This window comes from Megascapheus bottae, chromosome X (genome assembly GCF_031878675.1).
Source record: "Megascapheus bottae isolate mThoBot1 chromosome X, mThoBot2.hap1, whole genome shotgun sequence".
Lineage (NCBI taxonomy): Eukaryota > Metazoa > Chordata > Mammalia > Rodentia > Geomyidae > Megascapheus > Megascapheus bottae.
This window is the reverse complement of record NC_143547.1, coordinates 6,935,303-6,950,092: the sequence shown is the minus strand read 5'-3', so window position 1 is coordinate 6,950,092 and position 14,790 is coordinate 6,935,303. Positions and strand designations below refer to the sequence as shown.

Genomic DNA, 14,790 nt, shown 5'->3' with positions numbered 1-14,790 from the left:
CGAGCTAAGCTGGGCGGTCCCCAAAGCCACGCGAGACCCCGCGTGGTGGGCCTGGTGAAGGCGGGGCCGCCGGAGCGCCAGCCCCGTCCCGCCCAGCCCTGCGAAAGTCTGGTTGGCCAGTTTTCCAGTCTGTACTTGGCTTCTAGCATTTCGAAAAGTCCAGGACCTCCTCCCGCCTCGCCCAGCCCGGTCCTGAGAGCGGTGGGAAGCTCACACCAAGGACGCCGCGGTCCCAGAGCGCCTAGGAGATGAGAAGCAGGAGCAATTCTGGGGTCCGACTGGATGGGTACGCGAGGCTGGTGCAGCAAACTATCTTGTGTTACCAGGTAAAGAACACTTCCCTCCACCCCATCCCCCCTTACTCTGTCCCCAGAGCCTGGAGTTGCCTCTTGTGTCACTCATTCTCTTTCCAGGCCTCTGTCCCCTCTTGTGACTTGATCTGCTTGCAATCAAGAGATCTCTCAATCCTAGATAGTGAAAATCACCCTATTTCTTGAACTCTCCAATCAGAGACCAAGCAGGGCCTGAGGCTGGGCTTTACAGAATTTTTTGATTGTTGTTTATGATGAAAAATAAAATGAGCCCCCCACCATGTGTTCTGGGCATAAAAGGTCTTTCTATGCTGACTGCCTCTTTGGGGGTGATTGAGGAGGCGTGTGTAGGTTGTTGGGGCACACTGAATGAGGATGGTGAACTCTGAGCCGATGAGAAGCATAGACAGAAGTGTGGACAACTGTTACTGTCTCTCTCATAAGTGACCTTGTTAGTTATCTACACAGGAGGGCCTTAGGGCCTACTCAAGTTGCTGTTTTATGAACAAGAAAACTACTATGGCAGAGCACTTGCCTAATATGCATGAGATCTTGGTTTGTTCCCCCAGAGAAGAAAAGAGAGCCCATTCTGTCCCAGAAAGGTCACTGAATGTAACATGGTTAAAACTAAACGTAGATCCTTTCCTAGGTTCCAGGGAGCCTATGAAAATGCTTGGATGATCTAAAGTATAAATATACCTGCTATATTCTTGGACTAAAGTTATATATGAGTCCTTAGAGTAAGACCACTGAGCTATTTTTATTCCTAGTGAAGACAAGCAATTACTATATTGCTTCCTTGTCTTCACTCAACAGCAACTATTTTTAGGGCCTTCAGAGTCAAAGAAGGAAGTGGCGTTTGGTGGTTAGGGGCCTGGGTCTGAAAGTTGAGGAACCACAGTCACTCTTAAGCCACTGATCATTTTCCCTTCTCATCTGATTTCTTGGCCTTTGGTTCCTCATTCAAGAAATATTCATTATATACCTGTTATATACAAGGCATTGTATAAAGTGATGCGCTTACAGAAAAGAAATGGTCAGAATATGTGTGACACAGTGGTACAGTGCTTTCTCAGTTCACTGGGCTGGACCCTCCAACACTAAAAACAAGCAAACAAATTAATAATGCAGTGGCATTTATGTATAGTCTATAGGTCCTAAGTCCCCTATCTGAAAGTCTTCCGTTTAGATGTGCTTTACAAGTTAACAATGTCAGAATTTTAGGAAGTACTGTGCACATACTATGTATACATATATATGATAATGACATCAGAATTTAAGCAGCATCCTCACATTAGAATGAGTATTATGAATATTCAGACTTACAAAGATCAATACTAAAAAATATTTTCACATTAGTTCAGCTCATTTACCATCAAACCAGCTTGCTACAAACTTAGGGAAACATTTTAAATTTCCACAGCTTATTAACTTTTGGAATTGCACAAAAGGGTTTGTAGTCTTTATGTTAGTTTTGGGGAAGAGCCCCTAACCCAGTTTATAGAGTATAACAGTCTTACAAGAAATGATATTTAAGCTAGGCGCTGATGGCTCACGCCTGGAATCCTAACTACTAATGAGGTGATACCTGAGGATTGCTGTTCAAAGCCAGCCTCGGCACAAAAGTCTGAGAGACACTTAACTCCAATTAACCACTAGAAAAGTGGAAGTGGTTCTGTGGCTCAAGGAGTAGAGCAATAACTTTGAACTGAAGAGCTCAGGAACAACACCCCAGGTCTAGAGTTCAAGCCCCATCATTGACCAAAAGGAAAAAGAAAAAAATGATATTCAAACTGAGAACTGAATATGGAGTAGGCAGATAAAGTTTTTTTTTTTTAATCCGTGTTGAAAGCTTTTCTCCTCATTACTATGGTGGAAGGGGCTGTAAGGAAAAGTAGTAAAAACTAGCTTGGTTCTTATACCTGGATATGATTCCCCAACTCTACCTCAAACAACATGTGTAATCTTATATCTGTAAAATGGGGATAAAAATGCTGTCAGGCCTTTAAACGTTGTTATAGCTTCCCATTGATACAATAAGATCTTGAGTACAGGGATCTCATCAGTTTCATTCCTTTGCATGAAGCAGAGTTCTAGGCACATAAAAGGTATCATTTGGGGTGGGAGTTTGTCCTAGTGGTATAGTGCTTGCCTAGCATGCATGAAGACCTGCGTTCAATTCCTCAGTACCACATACATAGAAAAAAGCTGGAAGTGGTACTGTGGCTCAAGTGGTAGAGCTCTAGCCTTGAGAAAGCCCAAGAACAGTGCTCTCAGGCCTCGAGTTCAAGGCCCAGGACTGGCAAAAAAAGATACCATTTAATCCTTGTTGATAAAATACTTCCTGGGGGGAGAGTCACAGTGCATAGTGGCACACACCTGGAGTCCCTGTAGTTGGGATGCAGAGGCAGGAAGAAAAGTAAATTCAAGACCAGCCTGAGCTACATACTGAGATTCTGTCTGAACAACAAAGCAAAATCTTTCTGCAGTTTCTGAAACATTGTAATGATCTTGCTTCCAGCTTGCCTTCTGTTAGCAAAAGAACTGTTCTCTCACTGAAGCAAATTTGCAAGCTGGACTTTCCTCCCCAACATTTTAATGATTAAAAAAAAGTTGTCTGAGCCTTTTGTTGTATTTATTTTGGGGGTAGTTGGTAAGAGGCATTATATGTGCCTTCTTTCTCTCTAGCTAACTAGAATATTTTAGGCACACATTTGCTGGGGAAACACCTGTGAGTACAGAATTGCATATCTCTTCATCTAAGCCTGCCCTGTGTTCATTTTATCCCAAACTACTATCCTTCACTGTTGTGGTTTTGTCATCTTCTCTGAGCACTCTTAAGTAGGGTCACGTTTTGTGTCTATCTTGCCATAATACATGTTGGTGTCAGTCAATTTAAAAACGTAAGCAGTGGAGAGACAAAAGAGTGAACAAATATAGCAATGGTACTTATGGACACTGTGTTGGAAAGGAACCATGAGCTTGTAGGTGGGAATGTGAGGGGAAAGCTGGGTGAGAGCATGGGAAATGTGCTGTTTACCTGACTTATGTGACTAACTCCTCTGTACATCATATTTATAATAATAAGCGTTTTCAAGAGTCAGCTACACTTGAGATTGTACCAACTGACACTGACTAATAAATGTCCCATAAACACCTATCTGCATATATCTCCACAAGATGGTGAAATACAATATTAACTTTCATTCATTTTTTAAGCTACAGAAACAGTATATGATTAAAATGTTCATATCTGAAACTATAAGGCTTGCCTGAAAAATTCTACCCACCTTTTCCCTTTGCCTTGCCTGTGCTCCTCTGTAGTTTACAGAATGGTATCAGATATGCAGGATTTGTTCCTCCTTCCATTTTTACATGAATATCAACCTCAGGCCCCAGACCCTAAAGAGATGGACCCCTCAGGTTTAGTATAAACAGTATACACAGTCTGTCTCCAATTAGAGGACAAGCACAGTGACAAAACTGCTGGGTCATCTTTATTAGAAAGGAAAGAGGAGCCCAGGCATGATATCTGCTACCGTGTGTGTGTGTGTGTGTGTGTGTGTGTGTGTGTGTGTGTGTGTGTGTGTGTGTGTGTGTGTGTGTGTGTGTGTGTGTGTGTCCTGGGGCTTGATCTCAGCACCTGGGTGCTGTCCCTGAGCCTTTTGCTCAAGGCTAGCACTCTACCACTTGAGCCGCAACTCCACTTTCAGATTTTTTGGTACTTTATCTGAGATAAAGGGTCTCATGGGCTCTTGTGCCCAGGCTGGTTTCAAACCAAGATCCTCAGATCTCAGCCTCTTGCGTAGCTAGGATTACAAGCATGAGCCAGTAGCCCGGGTCATTTTAGGTTTTTATGAATCACATCAAAAGGAATTGCTCATATTCTCTTTCAACATAATGTTTTGTGTTCATAGAGTGAAAGAGACAAACAGGTCACAAAGTAAGTATTGCTTTTGCTGAGTACAATAACACCCAGTTTTATGTGGATGCTGTATGTGTTGTTGAAATTTAGGGATCCTCAGAACCTTCCTGATTGCTATCTATAGATGAATGAGGAGAACAATCTAGTTTTGAGCAGAAATGAAAGAATATAAAGGAATGATTTGCTGGGTATTGGGGGCTCACTATAATTCTAGCTACTCAGAAGGCTGAGATCTGAGGATAGTGGTTTGAAGCCAGCCTAGGCAAGAGCTTTCCTGAGCCTTATCTCCAATTAATCACCTAAAAAGGCTAGCTGGCTACTTGAGCCATAAGTGGCCCTGCGGCTCAAGTAGTCAGCTAGCCTTGAGCAAAAAGGAGCTCAGGGACAGCACCAAAGCCCAGTGTTTGAGCCCCAGAACCAGCAAAAAAAAGGAGACATGACTTTTAGTTAACAGAACAGTTTAATATTATGTAATCCAAACCACAATGGGCACTATATATAAGGCTTCCATGCTGTGTCCTCAGAAGGTTATTTGTTTCAGTACACTTCCTACACTTGTAGGAATTTTAGGAAGGGGTTTTTACTTTGGATGTCTAATGGTTTTCTGTCCCAGGTTTATCCAACAGCCATAAGAATACATAAAGATTATTGGTAAATAATGATTTTAAGATTCAGCAGTCTAGTATTAGAATTAAGAGCTATACTGTCTCTCGTACATTCCTAGACTTATTTATTGACTTTTTTTGCACTTCATTAGCATATATTAGTTACACAAAATGTGTTTTTTTGATATTTCCATACATTCATATATTGTACCCCAATCAAATGTACCCCGTTACTCTCCCGTACCCTCCCCTCTTCTTAAAACACTCTTGACAAATTTTGTTGCTGTATTTTCATGCATGTAGAGGACATAAATTAATTGAGAAACAAAGTCTAATATATTTAGGTGGGACTATGTGCAAAGACGCCAGTGGGTTTTTTTTGTTGTTTGTTTGTTTGTTTGTTACCTAGTAATCTTGGCAGTATCACTTTGAATATCTCAATGGAATTTTTCACAAGCCTCTTTGTAAATAATGTAGTCCCTTTTGGCATAGTGATTATTGTTTTATATTGCTTTGTGTTATTTTTGTGGTGCTTGGGTTTAAATCCAGGGGATTGTATGTGCCATGTGTCACTCTACCACTGTATTACATCCCCAACCCTATTTAACAGTATTTTTTAAGCTGGTACGATTTTGATTAAGATGTACTTATTATTTCTTAGTATATTTTCTCAAAAGGTCAATAGCACTTTTCCTTTATGTAATTCATTTCCTATCTTAGCCATTTTATCTTTAGGCTCAGAGAGCTGATTTTAAAAGATTAATTAGGTTTATTTAGGTATTATTTATTTACCATTCAATTTACCTATTTAAAGCATGCAATTTACTAGTTTTTAGTATACTCCTGGTGCTGTGTATCTGTCATCACAATAAATTTTAGAGCATCTGTGTCATCTCATAAATGAAAAAGAAATGAGGCACCATTGGCCTGCAACCTTAGCCACTCAAGAGGCTGAGATGTCAGGATCAATGTTTGAAGCCAGCTCTGGATGGAAAGTCTGAGACCCCTTAATTCAAGCCTCAGGACTGGCACCAAAATAAAAGAAACCTATAAGTGGCAACTTACTGACTTACTCCTTCATTCTACCTCCAGTTGAAGCGCTAAACAACCACTGATCATTCTGCTATATAGATTTTTAAGCATTTCACATAAATAACGTCATTCAATGTAGCATTTTGTGACCAGTTTTTTACTTAGCATGTTTTCAAAGTCCATTTTTTCATCGCATATATTATTAACATAGTTTACATCATTATAGCAAATATTACTGTCAAGTAGTAATTTATTATAGAGACTACATTTTTACCCAATCTGTCAATAAGTATTTGGCTGTACCTACTTTTCAGTATTTCTGAATATTTCTGCTATGAGTATTTGTCATTTTTTTCATGCAAAAGTCTGGCTTTTTTAGCAAGCTCACTGCTTTAAAAAAAAATACCAGAGACATCACATAAAATACTTCCAAGTATCCCTCTATCTGTTCAGATATATGCAATACTTGAATTGCAGGTGAGACAACCAAGGTCCTGCTAGGTGAGATGGCGTTCCTGGGCACACAGAACCGAAGACTAGACCAAAGGCCCTTAATCTATGTTTCTTACTCCAGAGGTTAGCGACAGATCTGGAAACAGGCTGTCTAGAAAAGACCTAGAGCCTGTAATATGCACATTTGTAAAACTTTGTAGCCCTTTTCTGTTTGCTATTTCTGTGTTTCTCACAATTGTAAGCTTTGGTAGTCTCATCTCCTACTCATCCAGGTGAAGAAATTGAGGTACAGAGAAGTGATATGATTTCTCACCCAAAGTCACACTGTTAATGGCAGAACAAAGACTGAAACTGGTCTCTCAGCAACTTGTCCTAGTCTTTTTGTCTGTTTTAGATAAGCATCTTTTTCCCAGAATCTTTGTGAAAGGTGATGCCATTCCATTTTGTGTCTCTTTTCTACCAGAATCCCATCACAGGGCTGTTATCAGCCAGCCATGACCAAAAAGATGCCTGGGTGCGAGACAACATTTACAGCATCCTGGCTGTCTGGGGTCTGGGAATGGCCTACCGCAAGAATGCTGACCGTGATGAAGATAAAGCCAAGGCCTACGAATTGGAACAGGTAATGGTGACTGATGGCTGGATCGTGACTGTTTAGCATGTTTTCTTTTTCTTTTCCATAAACTGGAACCCCCACAAGAAGTATGAACAAAAGCTGGCATGCAGGCTTGTCCTCTGTTCCTGCTATAAAATATTTGAGGGAGGCATTTAGGTGGTCTCAGCCTCACATTTGTCTTTCTGTTTGAGAATTTTCCCCTCCATAAAACAATGATAGCATCATACCAAAATAGTGAATAAAAACATTCAGGGCTGGGATGTAGCTCAGTGGCAAAGCGCTTGCCTAGGAAGTGCAACGTCCTGGGTTCGATCCCCAGTGCCAAAAAAGAAAAGACCAAAAAAAATACAGTTAAAAAAAAAAACATTCAAATTTCTCACTTCAAAGTATCCATCTGCCTAACTAGCTTCCTTTCTCTCACAAGTACTCTTACCAGTTACATATATATTTATATGTAAGACATCATTACAACCTAATGGGCTTGTTTATAAAGAGTTAACATCAGAGCTGTACATTCCAAACTATATGCTCTAATCTCCCACCATTTGCGAAGTTATTTGTATAGTGCTGATAGTAGTATAAAGGCCAATTTTTAAATGGGTCTGAATTATTGAGGAAAATGGGAGGTAAAATATTATACTAGTTAAGAGCACAAACTCTGGTGTCTGATTGACTAGGTTCTAATCTTATCCCATTTCTTGCCAGTTGGGAGACTTGACCACTCACAGCATCGGGTTCCTTATCTATAGATTTTCTTTTCCTGTTGTTCCTGGGACTTTAACTTGGGGCCTGGGCACTGTCCCTGAACTTTTTGGCTATAGGCTAGTGCTCTGTCATTTGAGCCACAGTTCCACTTCTGGCTTTTTGGTGGTTAATTAGAGATGAGAATTTCATAGGCTTTCCTATCCAGGCTGCCTTTGAACCGTGATCCTCAGTTCACAGCTTCCGTGGCTAAGATTACAGGCATGAGCTACCAACATCTAGCACCACATTTTATAAGAACTTAACTCAATAGTCTAGTGATGATGTCACAAATGTCTCTTAGAAAAACACCATTATGGGCCGTCCAGGAGTGTGGCCTAGTGGTAGAGTGCTTGCCTAGCATGTGATTGATTCCTTGGTACCACATACACAGAAATATCTGGAAGTGGTGGAAAAGCAAAATATCTATGTGTTAATATGTATCTATGACATACAAACCTTCAACCTAATTTTAATTATGTTCTAAAATCTAAGTGCCAGTGATTGTATATAGAGATTCCCTTCTTGAATACTTATTTGTTAAACACGTCATTTGAAATATGATGTAAAAATCAATGTTAATAAATTCTTTAAATAAAAAAAATGCTAAAAAAATCTATGTGGAATTACTGAATTTTTTGCCTGTCCTAGGGATTGAACTCAGGGCCTGAGCACTGTCCTTGGGCTTTCTCGAGGCTAGAGTTCTACCACTTGAGCCACAGCACCATTTCCGACTTTTTTCTATGTATGTGATACCGAGGAATTGAACCCAGGTCTTTGTGCATGCTAAGCAAGCACTCTACCACTAAAGCACACTCCCAGCCTGGAATTATTGAATTTTAAGGACAAAGGATACCATCTAGTCCCATCCCTTAATTAAAAATAAGTCACTTTGTCAAGGCTCCTCTTTCTTTTTGATGGATTAGAGAAGTATCACTAATGTGAATGGTCATAATACTCATGTATCTAGGGAAGATACTAGACAGTACTGGCCATTTGGGGGTTAGCAACTGGTTTTCTGGGAGCAAGGAACCTGGCCTTTTGTTACAAATGCCACTTTGTTTTTACAGAACGTGGTGAAGCTAATGCGAGGTCTTCTCCAGTGCATGATGAGACAGGTAGGTAGGCATCCAAGTGAACATTTTCTGCCTTTTGGGGAATAATTAACATGCTTAATATGTTTTGAACTTTTCTTCTCAAGAGAAACTCAATATATTCTGCTTACCTTTTCTTTTCAACATTATCCTCAACTTCATTATTCTGTAGAACCCATAATTTTTTTTTAATGTCGGTCATGGGACTTGAACTCTGGGCTGGGCACTGTCCCTGAGCGCTTCAGCTCAAGGCTAGCACTCTACCTCTTGAGCCACAGCACCACTTCCAGTTTTCTGGTGGTTAATTGGAGATAAGAGTCTCACAGACTTTTTGTGTCCAGGCTGGCTTCACACCGGGATCCTCAGATCTCAGCCGCCTGAGTTGCTCAGATTATTGACATGAGCCACTGGTTGCCAGCTAGAAGCCATAATATTCTTAAAGATCACTATTCCTAAGGCTCTCTTGAAGACTGAGCACTTTCTGTCAAGCTTATAAAAGGATATATTTTTATTTGGGGTTACATTTTTGAGTTTTAAAAACTTACTATTACCATTTACTGACATTTTCAGTAAGGAGTAAATAAAATAACATTGAACACATTGTACACAGAACCTGTATTAGCATCTGCATAAATTCAAAGATGTATGTGATATAGTCATCAAATACAAGGGCATAATGTGCTTTTCTTTCAACATTAGGAAAACCATTGAAGTTTAATTTGATATTCTCACTTTTATCCTCCCTCTCTTCTTAAGTACCTTGCTTGGTCTTAGCTTGGGGTCTGGACTGGCTCTTGGTAACTACTCCCCCTGCCCTCTAACTTTCCCACCTTATCTCTGGACTGAATGTGTGGGAACAATCCCTAACACAGTCCCCACGTGGACTGCCTACTAGCAGCTGTCTTTCATCCTTCTGGCTCTGAGAGGAAGCAGAGAAGAAGTGTACATTTGGACAGCCCTGAACCAGTCAGCTTGCTTTTTTCCTCAGGTGGACAAAGTGGAAAAATTCAAGCACACGCAGAGTACCAAAGACAGCCTGCACGCCAAGTATAACACTGCTACCTGTAGCACTGTGGTGGGTGATGACCAATGGGGCCACCTCCAGGTGGACGCCACCTCTCTCTTCCTCTTATTCCTGGCCCAGATGACTGCCTCAGGTAAGCCAGACTCTCTGCACCCATTATACATGGATTGACAACCTAGAAAAGAAATGGGGAAGAGAAGAGTGTCTCTGTTAATTTGTGCGACTATAACAAATGCTCAAGGCTGGGAAATTTGTTAATGGATAAATTAAGCTTGTCTTCTCATAGGCTTGGAATTCCAAGATCAAGGTTTAGTTATATGATGAGGGCTGCATCATCTGGAGGGGAGGACAAGAAAATAGAACTCAGTATGAAACTTTCCTTTTCTTTTCCTTCCTTCCTTCCTTCCCTTTCTTTCCTTCCTTCCTTCCTTCCTCTCGCTCTTTCTTTCTTTCTTTCTTTCTTTCTTTCTTTCTTTCTTTCTTTCTTTCTTTCTCTCTCTCTCTCTCTCTCTCTCTCTCTCTCTCTCTTTCTTTCTTTCTTTCTTTCTTTCTTTCTTTTTCTTTCTTTCTTTCTTTGCAGTTCTGCGACTTGAACTCAGGGCCTGGGCACTGTCCTTGAGCTTCCTCAGAGCTAGCACTCTACCACTTTAGCCACAGTACCACTTCCGGCTTTTTCTGTGTTTGTAGTACTAAGGAATCAAACCCAGGGCTTTGTGCATGCTAGGCAAGCACTCCACCACTAAACCACACTCCTGGCCCTATGTGAAACCTTTCATAAGGGCTTAATCTCACTCACAAAGAGTTTTCATGACCTAATCACCTCCTATAGGTTCAGACTTTTGTTACCACAGGGGGACACATGAGAACCATCGCACTTGATAAATGATCACTGTATGTACATAAAAGGAAGTTCTCTATGATATCACATACATTTGTGTCTGTGTTAGGGCAGGGAATTCAGAGGCCCAGTCTGTGACCTCCAGACGGGACAGGCACTCTGAGCATGTGCAAGATGAAAACTGTTGAACCTGCTATATGCTTCTTGCCTTGGAGCTCATATCTTCCTTCCTGTTAACTCTCCCCATGTTCATTAAGCATTTCATATAAGCGAAAGCAGTCATAAACCTGCACTTACTATTCTCTGCACTTACATTATTTGCCCCAAAGCCTGTCACTTCCACCTTGCCTCTTACACTCTCTCTCACCACCCCAGTCACATTCTTCTAGGCATACCCACATTCATCCAATTCAAGTTATTCCAATTTGCTTGTACTTTTTATGTGTTTGTGCCAGTCCTGGTGCTTGAACTCAGGATCTAGGAGCTAACCCTGAACTCACTTGCTCAAGGCTGGTGCTCTGTCCCTTGTGCCACAGCTTCCACTTTTGGCATGTTAGTCACCTGAAGGTAAGAGTCTCAAGGACTTTCCTTCAATGGCTTCAAACCATGGTCTTCAGTTCTTGGCCTCTTAGTAGCTAGGATTACAGATTTGAGCCATCAGCAAGCACCTGGATATACTTCTGTTGAAGACTGTTTATTTGCCTATTTATTAATTGGATTGCTTTCATGTTTGGCTTGGAGCACTTGGTACATTGTATATAAAAGTTCTTATCTGGGGGCCGGGAGTTTGGCCTAGTGGTTAAAATGCTTGCCTAGTATGCATGAAGACCCGGGTTCGATTCCTCAGTACCACATACATAGAAAAAAAGCCAGAAGTGGTGCTGAGGCTCAAGTGGTAGAGCTCTAGCCTTGAGAAAGTCCAAGGACAGTGTTCAGCCCCTGAGCTCAAGCCCAGGACTGGCAAAAAAAAAAAGTTCTTATCTGATAAGTAAGCGGCAAAGTAGCTGTTATAGCCAACCTTCCATCCTCTTTGTGAGGTCACAGGTCACTCATCAACTCTTGGACATACTTCAGCCTTCATAGTTGATACCCTTGTAAGAAAAATGAAAATAAGGACAGAAGGGCTTGTTTGCTAGAGTGATGTTTGTTATTTACAATGGACAGCTCCCTTTAAAACCTAACTTATAACCTACTTTTTTTTCCTTCACTAGGTTTACGTATTATTTTCACCCTTGATGAGGTAGCCTTCATACAGAATCTTGTCTTTTACATAGAAGCTGCCTATAAAGTCGCTGTAAGTATCAGTACCTTTGTCTTTTACAGGTGTATCACTTGCCAGTTGTCAAAAAAGAATAAGAACCATATCGTTCTTTGAGAGCCAGTCTACTCGAATAGATTAGAGCTATGAGATTGTGTCAATACCACACAAAGTGCACTGGGTTCTTTCTGTTGGTTGGTTGTGGGGCGTGGGCACTGTACCTGAGGGCTTCAGCTCAGGGCTAGTGCTCTACCACTTTGAGCCACAGCGACACTTCTGGTTTTCTGGTGGTTAATTGGAGATAAGAGTTTCATGGAATTTTGTGCCTGGCGATCCTCATATCTCAGCCTCCTGAGTAGCTAGGATTATAGGCGTGGACTACTGCACCTGCCTGACAAAATGCATGTTTTCCTTGTCCTGGGGCTTTAGCCTAGATGCATAAGGCCATATAGGATGAGGCTAAATGAAAGGACCTCCAGGATATGAAAACAAGAGCTTTATATTGTGTGATTGTTGTTCTTAATGTACTGTGTTATTTCTCTTCTCCTTTGCTGTACTTTGGCTAATCGCATATTGTTAAATTATCTGACTTGGTTACCTGGCATATTGTATACATGTTTATTTGTTTATTTGAAATAGGAAAGGGAATGGGGGAAAACAAGATGATTGGGAATGGGTGGTGGGAGGGAGATGGGGACAAAAACATGAGAAGGGGTATCAATGTGTGAGAAGTAATGTACCTACTACCTGGCGAATATAACTGCAACCCCTCTATACATTACAATAAAAAAAACAAGTTGGGTCTTTAGGTTTTGGCATGTACCAAAAGACCGTAAAATGTTCCATGGAATGTATCTGAAGAGGTGGTGGAGCTGAGGAGCCATGGGGATAACTATAATGACCCTACAGGTAGAGGGGCCCAAGTCATGGTATAAACATATGAAAGAAGACATGCCTGGCTTGGAAGTGGAGCCTCGAGTAACTATAGACAACTGAACTGCAAAGCTGACTGTCAGGAAAGTAACCAAAGGTCAGTGGTTGGTGTAAAAAAGAAACAAGTCACTGTACCCTAAAGAAAGGCCAGCATACATTCTGTGCAAAGGGCCAGAAAATAAATACTTTCTATGCAAAAGCCATGGCCTCTGTTGTAGCTACTCAACAGTACCTCTGCAACAGAAAAAAGTACATAGCAAATTTCCACAAATGATTATGGCTGTGTTTTGAATAGACTTTATAAAAATAGATGGCAAGATTTGGTCCAAGGGCTATCCTTTTCTTTCTTTTTTTTTTCTTTTTTTTGCCAATCCTGAGCTTGGGCTTAGGGTATGAGTACTGTCCTTGGGTTTTCTCAAGGCTAGAGTTCACTTGAGCTACAGCACCATTTCTAGCTTTTTTTTGTGTATGTGGTACCGAGGAATTGAACCCAGGTCTTCGTGTATGCTAGGCAAGCACTCTACCACAAGGCCAAACTCCCAGCCCATATAAGGGATATCATTTTCTATTCACACATCTGAAACAGTGGTTCTCATCAAAGGGTAATCTTTCTCTCTGAGTGGACATTTGGCAGTGTCTGGAAACTGTTTTGGTAGTCACACTGAGGGCAGAGGATGCTGCTAGCATCTACGAAGCCAGTACTGGGGAAGGAGTTTTATGTGGCTGAAAATGTCTGTAGTGCCAGAGTTGACAAACCCTGGTTTAAAGAAACTTGAGAAACCACTGTCTAGAGGAAGAGCTTTATTTGGACCGTGGGCAATAAGTCTGGTTTAGATAAGGATGGAAGAGAAAGGATGTTTAGGTTCCACAGTCAGAACGCAGCATCAACTGTTACAAAGGCAGGAATGGGCTATGAGGAGCAAGTGGAATCCTTGGTAAATGGATCGGTACATGATACTTGGACTTGGACTTAGATTTTAAATGACATTGTAACTCACCAAAGTTACATACACATGCATGGAATCCTCTGTGTGATAGATATTTTAAACTAACTCACTGAGTAATTGTTGAATACCCTACATGTTCATTTTTCGATTCCTCACTTTTGACTTTGCATCCAGTTACTAGTTAAGTATTCTTGGCATTCAAGGGGTACTGGTAAATAAGGTAGGTTTGTTGGTTTCAATGAATTAAAATTCTTAATTCTATCTTACAATTTAAGCTTAAAGGTGTTGGCTAAAGAAAGAGAGGGCAACACTTAATTTGATTATATGTAGTATATTTACTACAAGTCAAGACTTTCCTGCAAATTAATACCTTTTTAGAAATAAGAACTATTCGTGCATGCAGTTTTGTTCCACTTAAGTATTTTCTTCTAAAATTCTTCACAAAAGTCACATGAACTGATGATACTAGAAGACCAAACTTTGAGCGTTCAAAGTCATAGAGTTGGGACCCTTTAGGAAGTCATACTTTTGTTTTATCATGCCTACAATAATATACAGAATCATTTTTCCATAGCACTTTTCAAATATCTCTCTCTCTCCTTCTAAAGTATACCTTTTTCTCTCCCAGGATTATGGAATGTGGGAGCGTGGAGATAAGACTAACCAGGGCATTCCAGAATTGAATGCAAGCTCTGTGGGAATGGCCAAGGTAACAGTTCTGCTTGTCTTCCCTTCCAAGTGTTTTCATTGCTTTGCTTAGGTTCTCATCATTAAGAGTTGGTTTTCTCAGATTAGCACATTTCTCAAAAGTCAATAAAACATGGCACTTGTATACCAGAGAATGAAAATTATAGGTCAAGAGAATGGGATTCCTATCCTGAAATCTGCATGTGACAGAAAATGTGTACTCTCTTTTGGCTATCCATTGTGATCATCCATCAGTCTAACGGAGCTCTTGTTAAGAAGCTGTAGGTTTGTATTTGGCTTCCTTTCCAAGTCATAGAAAAGACTGA

At 40.7% G+C, this 14,790-nt stretch overlaps 1 protein-coding gene across 4 annotated transcripts in view; it reads left to right on the top strand.

The window, feature by feature from the left end:
* The first annotated feature begins 141 nt into the window (after positions 1–141).
* Phka2 (phosphorylase kinase regulatory subunit alpha 2) overlaps positions 142–14,790 on the top strand; it is a 56,359-nt gene continuing 41,710 nt past the window's right edge. For 2 of the 4 annotated variants that reach the window (XM_090326653.1, XM_090326654.1), the window contains exons 1-6: positions 142–326; positions 6,790–6,948; positions 8,754–8,801; positions 9,766–9,934; positions 11,851–11,933; positions 14,406–14,486. In XM_090326653.1, coding sequence (XP_090182779.1) covers positions 249–326; positions 6,790–6,948; positions 8,754–8,801; positions 9,766–9,934; positions 11,851–11,933; positions 14,406–14,486 — 618 coding nt within the window. In that variant the 5' untranslated portion in view covers positions 142–248. The remainder of the gene's footprint in view (positions 327–6,789; positions 6,949–8,753; positions 8,802–9,765; positions 9,935–11,850; positions 11,934–14,405; positions 14,487–14,790) is intronic. The other 2 variants (XM_090326652.1, XM_090326651.1) reach the window with 2 other exon arrangements.